Source organism: Papio anubis, unplaced genomic scaffold (assembly GCF_008728515.1).
Source record: "Papio anubis isolate 15944 unplaced genomic scaffold, Panubis1.0 scaffold101, whole genome shotgun sequence".
Classification (NCBI taxonomy): Eukaryota; Metazoa; Chordata; class Mammalia; order Primates; family Cercopithecidae; genus Papio; species Papio anubis.
The window spans coordinates 122,673-139,842 of NW_022159226.1; the positions used below are offsets into that span (position 1 = coordinate 122,673).

Here is a 17,170-nt window from a genome sequence, read left to right on the forward strand (position 1 = left end):
GGGCCCGGGCCCGGTGCGGGAACAGGGAGGAGGTAAACCAGTCCTGTCACTGCACTGAGAGAGTCTGGAAACGGCACATGCTCTACGGGGAGAGGCCGCGGCCGGTCCAGACCGGACCCCGAAAACTAGACACATCTCCACCCCCAGAGTTCCATTCCCTGCGCCTCACCAGGTCGTAGTCCTCCTCATCATCGCACATGAAATCATCCTCCATGTCAGACATCTTGGCCGGGAGGGGGAGGAGAAATTGGAGACAACCTCCTCCCACAATCCTCCGCGGCTCAGAGGCGTCAGTCTCAGCTTCTTTCCGTCTTCCCGTCCCTCTTAGAGGAGCTGTTTCCTGCCGGAACCAATTATCTCGACCTCTAGATGATTCGCTACGACTCCAAAAGAGACTGCACCGCCCCCCTTTTCCTCCGAAGCGGTTGGTGCCTTAGCAACTAAACCTAGCAACTCGGACATCGTCAGGTGCTGCGGGTCTCAGCCAAAGGGCGTCAGAAACTGCGCTCGTAGAGAGCAGTTTCCAGCCTCCTGCGTAAGGGAGCAGTCTCCTCCCTTGCTTCGGACTCCGGAAGCGTCTCATTCCGGTGAAAGTAAGAGACAGCTTAGAATCAGAAGCCTTTCGCGGAGAAAAGGCTGACATGCCCGTCCTATATGACAGGTATTATTTCTGCTTTCATTGTACGTGTGCATTTAGCCCACACATTGCGGTGGGTGTTCCTAAGATACTTGGAGTACTTTTCAGCAACACAGTTTACACTTAATGCTTGTTATATTTGTAGCTGACAAAACAATTCTATGGATATCCCAAATTAGGTATGCAGCTATCAGTTGAGTTGCCTTAAATCTTACTTAGTTGTTCAACGAATTATAAACTTACCTTTACAACCCTTGGGACCAAATTAAGGTAACAACGACTGGTTTTTTAAAAAAATACGTTACGGTGAAACCGAGGGCACCATGTTATGAGGAGATGGGGGCTGCGGTGACTCGCGGGATAGGAATTTCAAGAGAACCGAGCGAACGGGAAGTCGGCAACAAGAAGCTCTCTCCCGCTCCCAGGCACCCCTCTACCTACAGCCTCCTGTCAGAGCGGATTAGAGTCTATCAAGAAATTAAGGGAGAGATTGCTCGTAAACATGACAAGCTGCTGTCATTTCTAAAATATGTGTATGTTGATTCCAAAGATCCTCTGTCTTCCGTGCAGGTGGAAACTACTGAAACACGTCAGGAGCCAAAGGAATTCAGATTGCCGAAAGGCCATCACTTTGATATGATAAATATTAAGAGCATTCCCAAAGGCAAAATTTCCATTGTAGAAACATTGACACTTTTCAGTAATCATAAACTTTATCCAGAAACATGAACTGCTGAGAAAAGAGTGCAAGAATATAATTTAGAACAGAAAGATGTGAATTCCCTTCTTAAATATTTTGTTACTTTTGAAGTCAAAATCTTCCTTCCTGAAGACAAGAAAGCAATAAAATCAAAATGAAGAAAATCACAAAAATTTCCTATGTGTACTCCTCATCCCTCATCCTGTATATTTTCTCATTTTTGCATATTAAATTATGTTAATTACCAAGTGTTTCATGCTCTCATTGTGAGAGCATACTCAATATTTATTGAGCTCCCTGAATTTTCAAGATTGCCATGGACCGTATTTTGTTTTCTTTTAATTTAGTTTAGGCATATTTCATATGTACATGTTACCATGACTATCAACACATCTGTACCTTTATTTTAAGTAAAAGAGTTAATTTGTTATTTTAGACACATCACACCAACTTTTAAATTGGTCATAAGACCCCTTGGGAAGTGTCCTGAATCCCTCATTTAAGTTTTCCTTTCCAAGTTAGGTGTTTAGTTCATTCTTCATATGTGATAGTGAAAGTAAAAGCTTTCCTGACTCTTAAGACTGACATTTTCTTGTTAGGGAAAGAGACTCAATCGTAAGGTAGACTAACAATATTTCCCAAATAAAGGCACATAGGAGAAAATAACGAATCAATAGAATCTAATTAAAATTACTACCCCAGGGAATAAGAAGTATTGAGGATTTATTTTATTTTGAATTGGTTTTAAGTATGGAATAATTGCCTTTACAGTTATAAAAAGTAATTAGTGGTGTTTACAAACTGTTGGGAATTTCTGCTTTGATAAATAGGTAAGTCCCATGGCCTTCAGAGAGGGAGGCAATAGTGGAAACTTTCGAAAAAGTAATTTCTCTGGATTTAACATGGAACTAGAAAAATTTAAAGAATAATTAAATAAAAAAAACCATGGTAAATGAAATTTGGGGATTTTATACATAGTTTCGGATGTTAATACTAGTTGAGAGAAGAGAGAGAAAATAGCAAGTAGAAGCAGAGAACAGGATCATTGGAAGGGACCTGAGAAATTGCTGCTTCATCCATTTTAGCAAACTTATTAGTACAGCATGTACCAGTACTAGGATCTTGAGTAAGAGTGTGTGAGTTTAGCTCTGCCTCATATATTACTACTTGTGGGATCTTTGGGAGACTATATCCTTTTTGAGATTGAATTTCTTCTATAAAATGAACATAATGCTGCCTTGCTTAAATTTAAGGGTTATCATGGAGATAAATGAAATAGTAGAGGAATACAAAAGACCAAGGAAATACGATTTTTTTTTTTTTTTGTAGTGGAGAAACAAACTTCCCCAAACTGGGGAAGGATATATGACCTAAGGTTTCTGTAGTTTATGACCTAACCAGGCCCAGAACTTAGTTTTTCAAATCCTAGTAGTGTGTTTTTTCTGATGTGCCAAAAAGCAGCACACCTCAGAGAAGGGAATAAGTGTGAATTGTGGGTACATTGGGGTTATCAGTTTGCTTCTGAGGGAAGATAGGCATCACTACTTCCCAGAGATGCCCCTGGAAATGATATAGAAGATGCTAAAGAATTCAACGTGATGACAGAATGAGGCATTTGTAGTAATGCTGAGAACAGAAAAATGGACTAAGTGGAAAATTTGTAAGCATGTCTTTGAATATAGATTTATTATGTGAACAAACTACCTAGTTTATTTTTAGTTCAATACAATAATTGTTTTAAGAAAACAAATAACTACTCAATATAAAATGCATTTTAAAACTCCTGTAAATCAGTCAAAACTTTATTCCATTTGTCATAATGGTCACTAGTTGAGTCACTAATACTAGTACACTCTATTTCTGAGCCATCTTTATTCATTTCTACATTGTGTGGTTAGGCAGCTGTTATATGGTGTCACATGATAAAGGATTTCTTCCCATACCATTAAAAAAACACATTACTATTACGCAAAATCATTGGCAGAATTCAAAATAAAGAAAAAATGAAATAAAGGGGAAAAACCGCTTTTCAAATAGGTAGCATTTCCATGTAAACTTCCAGTTCTATCCACATGAATCCACAAATGTTATGTAGTTAAGCATAGATATAGATTTGGATTCTTTTTGCATCTATATAGCAGCATAGGTCAATGTTTGGTTGGTTGGTTATATTTAGAGACAAGATCTTGCTCTGTCACCCAGACTGGAGTGCAGTGGCACCATCATAGCTTATTGCAGCCTTGAACTCCTTGGTTTAAGTGATCTTCCCATCTTAGCCTCCTCAGTGGCTGGGACTTCAGGTACTTGCCACTGTTCCTGACAAATTTAAAATATTTTTTTTTGTAGAGACAGGGGTCTCACTATGTTGTCCAGGCTGGTCTTGCAATCTTCCCACCTCAACCTTCCAAAGTATTGGTATTACAGGTGTGAACCACATTGCCCAGTCTTAAAATATATGCCTAATACTAATTATTTTAGTGGCTGTGTAATAATTCCTCGTTGAATGTACCAGTGCACCATAATTCATGCCATTATTGTTATACATTCAGAGTATTGCAGAAATAACACTATTTTAAGCAATTCTGCAGTGAATATCTTTGAAATTTTATTCTTTAAAAAATAATTCCGGCTGGCGCAGTGGCTCACGCCTGTAATCCCGGCACTTTGGGAGGCCAAGGTGGATGGACCACCTGAGGTCAGGAGTTCGAGACCAGCCTGGTCAACGTGGTAAAACCCTGTCTCTACAAAAAATACAAAAAAAAATTAGCCAGGCATGGTAGTGGGCACCTGTAATCCCAGCTACTCAGGAGGCTGAGGCAGGAGAATCTCTTGAACCAGGGAGGTGGAGGTTGCAGTGAACCGAGATAGCACCATTGCACTCCAGCCTGGGCAATAGAGCAAGACTCTGTCTCAAAAAAAAATAATAAAATAAATAAAATAAAAATAAAACAAACAAAAAAACCGAAAGAAAGAATTCCAAGTTCCAAGAAGAGAAATTACAGGCTTGATTCTTTTTTAGTAATTACTTAAATTGAGATCTTTTTGGTCATAGCTCTTTTAAGTTGTATTTGTGACAATAATGTGTTCTCACCCATAAATACAAATATTTTTCCCTAACAGTCTTTTCTTCTCAATGTTTTATTATGATAAATTTCAAGCATACATAAAATTGAAATAATAGTGCAGTGGACATGTATATACCCACTATCAGGTTTGATTGTATGTATGTGTGTGTTCCCTGTATCAGTTGAAAGGAGGATCATGACACATCACCCCTAAATGCAGCTATGTGTATTTCCTAAAAATAAGAACATTCTCCTATATAATCACATCATTGTTACATATAAGATTAATAATATTTGCCAGGCATGGTGGCTTGTGCCTATAATCCCAGCACTTTGGGAGGCTGAGGCAGGTGGATCACCTGAGGTTAGGAGTTTGAGACCAGCCTGGCCAACATGGAGAAATCCCGTCTCTACTAAAAATGCAAAAATTATCCAGGCATGGTGGCGCATGCCTGTAATCCCAGATACTCAGGAGCCTTAGGCAGGAGAATCGCTTGCACCTGGGAGGCGGAAGTTGCAGTGAGCCAAGATTGTGCCACTACACTCCAGCCTGGGCGACAGAGTGAGTTTGTCTCAAAAAAGAAAAAAAAAAGATTAATAATAATTCCCTATCATTCAATATCCAGTTTATATTCAAAATTACCATATTAAGTGTAGAACTTAGAATTGGAAGAGCCTTTAATGATATCACTTTACAGTCTAAGGCTTCCCAAATCCCACAGTAGAGATTCTGATTCAGTAGTTCTGAGTGGAGCTCAGAAACCTATACTTGTAACTTTACAACAAAACAAAACTCCCTAAACTTGGGGTGACTGTACATCCCTGTTTTCCTGGGACAGATCTGGTTTAGTACTGTTGACCCATCATAATAGTAATAACACCCAGGCCGGGTGTGGTGGCTCACACCTGGAATCCTAGCACTTTGGGAGGCCGAGGTGCGTGGATCACGAGGTCAAGAGATTGAGACCATCCTGGCCAACATGGTGAAACATCTCTACTAAAAATACAAAAATTAGCTGGGCGTGGTGGTGCGCACCTGTAGTCCCAGCTACCTGAGGCTGAGGCAGGAGAATCGCTTGAACCAGGGAGGCGGAGGTTGCAGTGAGCTGAGATTGTGACACTGCACTCCAGTCTGGTGACAGAGCAAGACTCCATCTCAGAAAAAAAATAGTTAAGAGCACCCATCACTTTCAGAAGTTGGACAATAAATCACATGGTTATTCTACTTGTAATTGTTCAAAAGAGAAAATAGGATCCCGAGGTAGTTAAGAGGTTTATTTGCTCAGAGTAATCAAAGTTTCATAGTTTTACTTTGTACTCAAGATAGCAGTTGCAAAATGGATAATATGCTTAACAAATGAATACTGATCACATACATGTAACTGCATATTGATTTACATGTAAATATATTACATAATTTGCTGCTTTTAAATGTAGTGCCTTATTCCTACAATGGGAAAATAAGTATGCAAATAGGCTGGTAAGTAGGAAGACTGGGTGAATGGCAGCCAAATTTTGAATAGAATTTCCTTGGCCATGACCAAATTTATTAAGTCCAGTCTGGAAATTTAGTAACAGCAGTTGAAAAGGTCTTCATTGTGCTGAACATGCTGCTTGAGTACACAGGTGCTAATAAGTGCTTGTTGGATAAATAAACATGTTAATAGATTAATCTTTCTGTATCACACATCAAAATCTTTTTCTGTCCTTAAAAAATCCATGTAAATGTGACCTCATTCACATAGCCTATCCTGAATACTTTATATGGTTAAGATATTCTATTTTTTTCTTGACATTAATTTTATTCAATGGTGAATAATAGAAAATTGTAATTTCAACAGAGTGCATTTGTGTGACATGGTGCCCTTGTTGAAAGTGGATCCTATGTTTTTAAAGCGTATTTTCATAAACTGGAATTATTGAGGTATTATTCAGTAGCTTCATTTACCTCAATAAGGTAAATTAAGCTACACATACTTAAAGTACACAACTTATTTATTTATTTTATTTTATTTTTTGAGATGGAGTCTTGCTCTGTTGCCCAGGCTAGAGTGCAGTGGCACGATCTCGGCTCACTACAACCTCCGCCTCCTGGGTTCAAGCGATTCTTCTGCCTCAGCCTCCCTAGTGGCTGGGATTACAGACGCCCACCACCATGCCCAGCTAATTTTTGTGTTTTTACTAGTGACAAGGTTTTGCCACGTTGGCCAGGCTGGTCTTGAATTCCTGATCTCAGGTGATCCACCCACCTTGGCCTCCCAAAGTGCTGGGACTACAGGCATGAGCCACCACTCCCAGCCTTACAGTATAGAATTTAATGAACTTTGACATACATATACACCTGTGAAACTATCATGACACAAGATAATGAACATATTATCACTGCAAAAGTTTCCTCACAGATTCCTTGCAGAAATTTCTCTCCTCCCCCTTAACTTTTCCTAGGTAACTGCTGATTTACTTTTTGTCACTATAGATTAGTTTACATTTTCATGAATTTTGTATAAATGGAATCATGCAATATGTACTCTCATTTTCCTGATTTCTTTCACTTAGTATAATTATGTTGAGATTTGAGATTTGTCCAGGTTGTTGCATGTATCAGTTGGTTGTTTCTTTTTATTGCTGAATATTCATTACATGGATATATTACACAATTCATCTTACCCATTTATCTGTTAATAGATATTTTAAGTGTTTTTCAGTTTGTGGCTAGTATAAATGAAGCTGCTAAGAATATTTGTGTACAAGTTTTTGTGTGGACATATGTTTTGTTTCTCTGGGGTAATTTATGGTAGACAGACTCTATGGTGGCTAACCCATTCTATTTCCTTGAATAATTCTTTGCCTTTTGGGTGTGAGTGGGATCTGTGACTTGCTTCTAAATAAGCTACAGCAAAGGTGATAAACATGATTATACATACATGATTACATTATACAAGATTGTTAAGTCAATCATGATAGGAAAGATGATCTCCTTTGCTGGCTTTGAGGAAGGCAAGTGCCCATGTTGGGAAGGACGACACAACAGGGAACTGATGGTGGCATCTGGCTAGTAGCCAGCCAGAAAAAAAAAAAAAAAAAAAGAAAGTGGTTTTAATTTGACAACCCACAAGCAACTGAATGCTGCTAACAGCCATGTGCTCTTGAAAGTGAATCCTTCCCCAGTTGAGCCTCAGATAAGCCTTTGTGAGACTCTAAAACAGAGGACAGAAAATTGTGAGACAATAAATGTGTATTTATTTATACTACTACATTTGTAGTAATATTGTTATGCAGAAATAGATGTGAATACAGGTAAATATCTTGTAGTGAAATGGTTGGGTCATATGGTAGGTATATATTTAACTTTTTAAGAAACGCTCACACTGTTTTCCTAAGTGGTTTTACCATTTTGCATATCCAACAGCAGTGCATAAGAGTTCTGGTTGCTCCACCACGTCCTTGCCAACATTTAGTATGGTCAATCTTTTTAACTTTAGCTACTCTAGCAGGAATGTAGCAGTATACTATTGTAGTTTTAATTTGCATTTACTTAATGACTAATGTTGAACATTTTTTTGTGTGCTTATTTGTCATCCATGTATCTTCTTTGGTGAAATCTTTTTAAAATATATTTTGCCTATTTTTAAAATTGGGTTGTTTATCTTATTACTGTTGAGTTGTAAGAGTTCTTTATGCTTTTTGTGTTGTATTTATCTTTGTCATACTCCAGGGCACTGAGATTTTCACTTATGTTTTTTCTGGAAGTTTTATATAGTTTTACCTCTTATATTTAGGTCTATGATCCATTTCAAATTTAATTTTCGTATATAGTGTGAATGAATGTGGAGGTTCATTATTTTGCATATGGATATCAAATTGTTCCAGCATCATTTGTTGAAAAGATATGCTTTTTCTATTGAGTTGTCTTGACATCTCTGTCAAAAATCCAATGACAGTTTAATTGCCAGCATAATTTGATCCTTTAAAAATATATTTTTCATAATTGTATGCTATCTTGTATTACAATTATTTCCATTCATTCATTATTAAACAGAAAACTCCTTGAGGACACAACTATCTTTCTTACTTCTGAATCCTCTGAAACGCAGCATATGCCTTGCTTATAGAAAATTCTCAGTGAAAATGTGATGTGTTTAAGTACACTTTAGCATTCATGACTCTTCACTGGCTTTGGCTGAGTCATACCAAACAGGTTTATGATTTGGCATCCTTTCAGACCAATCATCTTTTCAATTTTTTTTTGCTATATTAATTTGGGGAAACTGAACACTGTGTTAGAAGAGCAGAACAAGAGGACTCCTTTTGTATTAATAAAGGTCTGGAAAGAAAACTCAGAGCATACTCAGGGGAGTTAACAGAAAAGTGTTTAATGAAGGGACGATTTATAGAGATGGAGGCAGGATTAAGGGAACCAACAACTACTTACACTAAGCCTTCAGAATGCTCCAGACTGCAATTATATCTTTCATCTCTATAGTTAACATAGGAAGAATATGCTGATAGAGTATGATTAAGCATTGAAGGGGTTCAGAATATGCCACCCCAAAGTATGCTACTTTGGCCTAAGTATTATTTTGAGCGGAAGCCAATTGACAACCAGTAGATGCAGTTATGTCAGTCACTGGAGAGCCTTAGCAAATGTATTCCAAAAAAAAAAAAGAAAAAATTGCTTAAGATAATAACCATAATCAGCTCCGCATTGAGGTGGGCAATATTGGATGGTTATGACAAGGTGAGGAAAGAATTGTCTTGTTTGAAGATTCTTGGTACTATATTTAGTTTCTGGGTTAAGAAATAAAAAGGAAGACTGGGCATGGTGGCTCACGCCTGTAATCCCAGCACTTTGGGAGGCCGAGGCAGGTGGATCACCTGAGATCAGGATCTCGAGATCAGCCTGGCCAATGTGTTATAACCCCATCTCTACTAATCATACAAAAATTAGCCGGGCGTGGTGGTGCATGCCTGTAATCCCAGATGCTCCAGAGGCTGAGGCAGGAGAATCGCTTGAACCCGGCAGGCAGAGATTGCAGTGAGCCGAGATTGTGCCATTGCACTCAGCCTGGGTGACAAGAGCAAAACTCCGTCTCAAAAAAAAAAAAAAAAAAAAAGGAAATAAAAAGAAATAAAAAGGAAAAGACAAAATATAGTTTTAAATTGGGGCAATTTGTCTGTAATTTGATCGGGCTAATGTACACTGTAAGCTTGAAATGTAAACTTCTAATTGCAGAATCTAAATTTTTGTTTATTCAATTTCATTTTAATCATGGAATACATACTAGATGCAGAGTTTGCATCAATTTTTGTAACATATTCATTTATTTGCTTAACTAATTTTAATTTGTCATAAAGCAGGAGCTTTTTTTTATGTTTATTGTTGTGTCCCCAGTGCCTAGAATTGTGCTTAGAACATAGTAGCCCAGAGAACTTTTGTTGAATGAATGAATGAATGAATGATAGAATAATGGATGAAACATGGAATATGAATTCTAGTGGAGGTGACAGATAATATGTATAAAAATCAATACATAATGTAATTTCAGATAGCTTTAAAGACAGCAAACCAGATTTAGGTGATAGAGAATAACTGGAGAGAATGTTGGGATGGTTTTTAAAATCTTCATAATAACCCTATGAAGTAGTTGTTTTTATCTCCCTTTAGAGAAGAGGAATTTCAGACTTACCTAGGGTCACAAAGTAGCTGAACCACACAAATCCAGTTTCATTAATTGATTCCTTCATTAAACATTCCTTGAGTGCCTGCTCAACACTGAGCCTGAGTCTGTAAAATCAGAGTAAAACAGTCTTTGCCTTCAGGGAGCTTATAATCTAGCTCTGTGCTGTCTAAAATAGCAGTCACTCGTTTCTCATCAGAATTGAGATATGCTGTAATTGAGATATGCTGGAATTTGGAGACTTACTATAAAAAAGTAAAATTTCTGAATAATTTAAAATATATTTAAAATGATATTTTGGTATATTAGATAAAATATTAAATTCAACATTTCTTTTTACTGTTTTGAAAGTGGCTTCTAGAAAATTTAAAATGACATGTTTGACTTGCATTGTAGATTCTGATTCAGTAGGTCTGAGCACAAGATAATATATTTCTAAAAACTTTCAAGTGATGCTGATGCTGCTGTTCTGAGGACACACTTTGAGTAGCAAAATTTAGACTAGACAGAAAACACAAGTAATTAGAGGACTGATGTGATGCTTTGTATGACTGGGCAAGCAGAAGGTGCTTAGAGGCTTCATTTTGTTTTGCCTTGTTTTTCACTCTGCAAAACAATCTATGTTCAGTTAAAGCATTTTTGCACAATTTTTATTTCCTCCATAACTACATAAATACAGATTTCTCTGATTCATGAGTTTATTTTTTGCCATTTAATGATTATATACACTAGAGAGCAGTATCTATTCTATATACAGAAGAATAAGGGGCCAGGTGCGGTAGCTCACGCCTGTAATCCCAGCACGTTGGGAGGCCAAGGCGGGTGGATGGCCTCAGGTCAGGAGTTTGGGACCAGCCTGGTCAACATGGTGAAACCCCATCTCCACTAAAAATACAAAAATTAGCTGGGCGTGGTGGCAGGCGCCTGTAATCCCAGCTACTCGGGAGGCTAAGGCAGGAGAATCACTTGAACCCGGAAGGTGGAGGTTGCAGTGAGCGAGATCGCTCCATTGCACTCTGGCCTGGGCGACAAGAGCAAGACTTCGTCTCAAAAAAAAAAAGAAGAAGAAGGAATGGAATGTACCATCATTATAAAGAAAACATAAAGAAGTATTACATATTATTTACTATAATGAGAAAATATCCAAAATAGGTCACTGAAGTAGAGTCTCCCAATTGCGAACAATAGTTTTTATTATAAGTCAAAATAGGAAATATTTTCCAGGGATTGCACAAACAGATTAAACCACAGAAATGACATTATTCCAGATAAATGGTCAATCCCTCTATGGTCTTAGACACTTAGTTTTGGGTAGAGATAGGCCCAGGGAACATAGAAAACTCCCTGAAGAAAGTGATTTCTAAGCTGAGAAACATCAGTAGGCATTAGCCAGGTCTGTAAGACCCTTAACACCCATGCTTTAATTCATATTTTGGATCAAGTTTTTGTTTTATGTCATTTTAGTGTTTGTTTTGTTTAGTTTGCTATAATATTTTATCTGAATGGAGACTAATATCCTTTGAGGATAAACAATTTGAAGTTATTAATTAGGTATCTGTTTAAGACTCCATCATAATATACCATTTATTAGTTTATAATTCAGATTCTAAACCTATTGTAACTGTGCCTACTAAAAGCAAAGAACCAAGAGGTTCAGGATTTGTGAAAATAAAAGCACTGTAAAATATAAATGTTTAAATATTTTCTTTTTTTTTCCTTTTTTTTTGAGACGGAGTTTCACTCTTAGTTGCCCAGGCTGGAGTGCAATGGCGTGATCTCGGCTTACTCAACCTCCATCTCCCAGGTTCAAGCGATTCTCCAGCCTCAGCCTCCCGAATTGCTGGGATTACAGGTGCCCGCCACCATACCTGGCTATATTTTTGTGTTCTTAGTAGAGATGGGGTTTCACCATGTTGACCAGGCTGGTCTCAAACTCCTGACCTCAGGTGATCTGCCTGCCTCGGCCTCCCAAAGTGCTGGGATTACAGGCATGAGCCCTGCGCCCAGCCAAATGTTTAAATATTTTCACTATTAGATATGTCTAATAAGAACTAAAGGAATATCTTCTTGAAATTGAAAAGGAAATAATATTTTTCTATCCCATAAGGATTGTTGGAAAGGTTTAAAGAGAAAATAATATATGCAAAGTGCTTACTTAGCAAGATGCCTAGCGTTAGGAAGGTAGTATAAGAAAGTAATGTTGGTTTTGTTTTTGGTGTCTATTTGGGGTTATCTAGTAGTTTGGACAGGTTATTTTAATAGCAATACTTTATGAAAATTATAAGGTACACATTTTAATTTTTGACAAGGATTCTAATACTTTCAATAATTTAAGCACAGTTTACTGGGGTCTCAACAAAGGTCACACATTCAGAAGTGGTATGGCCTTTCGGCTAGGAGTCTAGAGACCTAAGTTTTAATTCCAGCTCTGTTATCCTGTTGTCCTTTGGACCAATCATTTCAAAAAAGGATGTTTTACTAGTTGCTCTGTAAGGTGCTTTCTAGTCTGCATCAGTTTTGTTGAGACTGCAATAGCAATGTATCCAAGATCCAAACTAATGATTTGCCATCTGGTTTCATTTAGCAAAGTTAATGTTCGGTCATCAAATACACATTCAACAGGAAGTATTCTTTTATGAAACCGTTCCTACAGTCATTTTTTTTTAACCCTGTATAAAATGAGTTTATTTTGGACTATTAAAAAAATTTCAAAACTTTAAAATTTATTATTTTTCAACTAATGCAAAATATTACATTAGAAACATCTGAATAAAAAATGATTCTGGGCCGGGCGCGGTGGCTCACGCCTTTGATCCCAGAATTTTGGAAGGCCGAGGTGGGCAGATCACCTGAGGTCAGGAGTTTGAGACCAGCCTGGCCAACATGGTGAAACCCCATCTTTACTAAAAATACAAAAATCAGCCGGGTGTGGTGGTGGGTGTCTGTAATCCCAGCTACTCAGGAGGCTGAGACAGGAGAATCGTTTGAACCTGGGAGGTGGAGGTTGCAGTGAGCACAGATCGTGCCACTGCAGTCCAGCCTGGGCAACAAAGAGTGAAACTCCATCTCAAAAAAAAAAAAAAAAAAAAGATTCTGTTCTTTTCTGTATTTACTGATGTTCTTAAACATCTTACATTTTTAAAAATTTAGGTTACCTCCCTATTGAAACTATTTACAAGTGACAGTGATGACGCCTGTTACTCAAAATTAAACCAAAATGAACATCAAACTGGGATTTATTGGGGCTCAGAAACAAGAAGATATAATTTATTCATTTGAAAATGATAAAGAGGGACTGAAATAGTAGTGAGAAAGCTGCCCTGAGACCAGAGTAACTTTGTTTCTTTGAAGTACCATTTACAGTAATAACCCAAAGGGGTGCCAAGGGGCTGCCACTCTTTGGCTATGCTTTATTGTCCCTTCACACTTTGTCTCCATGTGTCCTTCCCCCTTCCTCCTGTATACATGTATACAGAAGAGGGAAGGACACATGGAGACAAAGTATGCATATACATACAGAAATTCTGGAGCAGCAGCTTACTGATGTATACAATTTACAGAATCTCTCTGAGTTATGCTACTACCACTAGTATGTTGGGCATGTTGGCCCAAACTTTCTTAATCAGGAAACTTTGGATAGGTGTATTGCTAGCGGCCTTCACTTGGGTTTAATCTCAACATTTCTGAGGTGCAAAGTGCACTAGATTGAGAGTTAATAGATCTGAATTTTAATTCCAATTTTGCTCCCAATGATCACTGTGACCTCAGGGACCTCACTTCATCCTTCATCATTCATTCAGTTTATCTTACCTATTCATTAAAAACTAATCTGCCTGCCTGCCTCCAGTTGCTTTCTAGTGGTAGTGATGATGGAGGTGGTGAGACACACAATAAATACGTAAGCAAATAGGAGAACTATGAAGGAAGGAAAAGTAAATGATATACTGGGGATAGTGTACTTTTTAAAATAGGGCGTCTAGGATTTCTCTAGGTAAGTGAAAAATGAAGAGGTTTAACTGGATGCTAAGGGGTCTTGCACATTAAAAGGCATGTGTTTCCGTCTTTTCAGAACTGTGTTCTAGGAAAGCCTACGAATGCCTCTAACTATAAATGCAAATCTATTTAAATCAAGTGATACATCAATTTTACGTTGCTTGATTTGGAAATAATCTGCAAAAGAAGCAATAGCTAAACATTTTAGTGTTGTTTGGGGAGTAGCTGCTGACAATAAAGACCAAAATAAAGACCAAAACATAACTTAAAAACAAAACAAAACAAAAAAAACACACAGCCCAAGACAGATCAGAAACTAGGTGTATGCAAGGCGCCAGGTTATGACACTGTTCTCAGACATCCACATGGCGCAAAAAGAAAACCTCACTAGGCAGCCTCGCACGTCCTCGGCGTAGGGGCTCCTGCGAGGTCCTAGTCCCTCCCTGGGAGCTAAGAGCGGAACAGAGGCTGTACCCGACTGCTGCTTGGAGGGAACCCTGGTTGAGTCCAGGGAGGAGGAGCCAGAGGCGGGGCGATTGGAAGCAGCCACCTCAGCGAAGCTGCAGGATTTCCGCAGGGCGGGAGCTGGTTATCTCCCGGAAGAAAACGGCTCCTGTCAGAGAAGTCTCGTGATTGCTCTGGGAGCTTTGCTTAACCATTTGGAACTACAGAAGAAAGAAGGATCTAGCGAAATATGGCTGCAGAGAGCCCTGCTATGCGTCGGGTCCAGGTGGCAGAACATCTCAGGTTGGGGAGAGGAGACGCCGGGCTTTGGGATCTCGTGGGTTGGTTCGGGTCCACAGCATTTGGCTGCTCCCTTGGGGCGCTGCTTTTGGTCCCGGGGAGCAGGTAGAACCCTTGGGATTCTATAAGGACACGTGGCTGGGCTTGCAAAAAAGATCACATCGCACATACTACCATGGGTTGTATGTTTTTTGCTTCATCCATGCTGATTCTTGTTTTCCTTTTCTTGCTGTAATTAGTGCGCCCTTTCTACTGGGCTTCAGCAGAAATGCCCAAATCCACACTGAACTCTCTTTGTCTTACATGCCAGTTGATACTGCTTTTTTAAAAGCCTTCTTTCTAAATATTCATTGAAAACAAACACAAAAACCCTCTTGGTCTCTGCATCCTCTTTAAAAAACAAAAAACAAACAAACAAAAAAACCACGAGAATCTCTGAACTGTCACTTAGGGAATTAATTTGATGGCAGTCCCTAGCTACAGAGTAATCGTTTAGTGATGTCTCGGGGAGGATCTTTTCAGTTACAGGTACTTTGTAGAAATACTTTGTTCTGACCAACGGGGCTGAAGTCTCATAAAATGAAGTTTCTCACCTGCTACTTTAGCCAAGAACTTTTCTGACTCTGCCTTTGCTGTTTTTGTTTTTTTTTTTGAGACGGAGTTTCGCTCTTGTTGCACAGGCTGGAGTGCAATGGCGCTATCTTGGCTCACCGCAACCTCCGCCTCCCGGATTCGAGTGATTCAACTGCCTCAGCCTCCCGAGTAGCTGGGATTACAGGCATGCACCAGCACACAGGCTACTTTTATATTTTTAGTAGAGACGGGGTTTCTCTATGTTGGTCAGGCTGGTCTCGAGCTCCCGACCTCAGGTGATCCGCCCGCCCCGGTCTCTCAAAGTTTTGGGATTACAGGCATGAGCCATCGCGCCCGGCCTCTACTTTTGCTGTTTTTAGCCTTTTTTATGTTAACTTTTTTCTTTCACATCAAGTCCTTAAGCTCTTCCTACTTGGTTTGTTACCACCATGTGTCAATTGATGATAATATATTTTACTACAACTTGAAAATGTTCTTTGATCCTTAAACCAGCAAACAGGGTGTCTTTAGTTATCAGAAAGAAACAGAATTTCTTATAGAGTCCAGCACAGCTTTGGTCTACTTCCCAATGTCTTTGAATGTTTTAATATACTCTAGAGGTTCTTGTGTAGCACTGTTGCCCTTGTATATTTGAATGAATTAAAACACAGTGTTAAAGGCATGCTTCCAATAAGATTAATGAGAAATTTGCTACATGAAAATAACCTGATCCCTTGTAGTTTTTTTTGTTGTTGTTCCTTTTTTTTTTTTTTGAGACAGAGTCTTGCTCTGTTGCCCAGGCTGGAGTACAGTGGCGCGATCTCTGCTCACTGCAACCTCTGCCTCCCAGGTTCAAGCCATTCTCCTGCCTCTCCAGTCTCCCGAGTAGCTGGGATTACAGGTGCCGCTACCACGCCTGGCTATTTTTTCTGTTTTTGGTAGAGACGGGGTTTCGCCATGTTGGCCAGGCTGGTCTTGAACTCCTGACCTCAGGTGATCCACCCATCTGGCTTCCCAAAGTGATGGGATTACAGGCATGAGCCACCATGCCCAGCCTGTAGTTTAGTCTTTTACATAAAACATATCCATGTGTAAATTCCTAATGTGTTTCCATTTTATGTGATTTTAATAATAAAGATCAACATTTCTATCTATACTCACTCTGTTTGGGGGAGGATGGTGTAACAATATAGGTATATGTACTCAAAGTGAAGAATTGCTTACTGAATTTCCTTAGTGTTCCTTCTTGTTTTTCATAATTTTCATATTATTCATTCATGCAACAAATATAAATATAAATATTGTTAATATTTATCTGTATTATCCACAGAAGAGATCATAATAGGTAAGCTCTGCCATTTTCCTGTTGTTCATTTGTGCACAAAAATGCAATTATTAGCTTCATGCAATGTTTTATTTGCAGGATTCTTTTGCAGCCACTTACTCATTTTAGGAGGGATGTATTTTGTTAAATCTAAATAGTATAATCTATAAATTCACCTAACCGGTCAAATATTGCAATATGCTGAGAAGGAAAAAAAAATGAATAAATGGTCAGCCTGCCTCCTTGTGGAACTCTTGTTCTTTTTCAGGATGCCTCTTCAACCTCACAAGCCATGGGATCCTTTGAGTAAAGGCACTGGTCGACCATATTATACATTTTAGTAAAACTTAATTTCCTTTTTTTTTTTATGTAAAAATCAAATAGAAATTGAAGTTCTAATATTTTCTTTCTGTGTCCCACTCTTGTGTGGTACCTGTACTGTAAGACTCTAAATTT

The 17,170-nt window shown here is 38.6% G+C and overlaps 2 protein-coding genes and 1 pseudogene across 8 annotated transcripts in view; 2 read left to right on the forward strand and 1 right to left on the reverse strand.

Moving 5' to 3' along the window:
• LOC116272413 (COP9 signalosome complex subunit 2) overlaps positions 1-301 on the reverse strand; it is a 32,749-nt gene extending 32,448 nt beyond the window's left edge. The window contains exon 1 of one of the 2 annotated variants that reach the window (XM_031661146.1): positions 170-301. In XM_031661146.1, the coding sequence (XP_031517006.1) occupies positions 170-223 (54 nt within the window). In that variant the 5' untranslated portion in view covers positions 224-301. The remainder of the gene's footprint in view (positions 1-169) is intronic. The other variant, XM_031661147.1, reaches the window with a different exon arrangement.
• Positions 302-345: 44 nt separating this feature from the next.
• LOC116272414 (N-acetylgalactosamine kinase-like) overlaps positions 346-17,170 on the forward strand; it is a 129,917-nt gene continuing 113,092 nt past the window's right edge. For 2 of the 5 annotated variants that reach the window (XM_031661151.1, XM_031661148.1), the window contains exon 1: positions 14,478-14,820. In XM_031661151.1, the coding sequence (XP_031517011.1) occupies positions 14,768-14,820 (53 nt within the window). In that variant the 5' untranslated portion in view covers positions 14,478-14,767. Of the gene's footprint in view, positions 662-14,477; positions 14,821-17,170 lie in introns of those variants that run through there. The other 3 variants (XM_031661152.1, XM_031661149.1, XM_031661153.1) reach the window with 3 other exon arrangements.
• LOC101017373 lies at positions 668-3,291 on the forward strand (annotated as a pseudogene). Its single transcript, XR_001904351.2, has one exon. The product of XR_001904351.2 is annotated as an NADH dehydrogenase [ubiquinone] 1 alpha subcomplex assembly factor 4 pseudogene (transcript).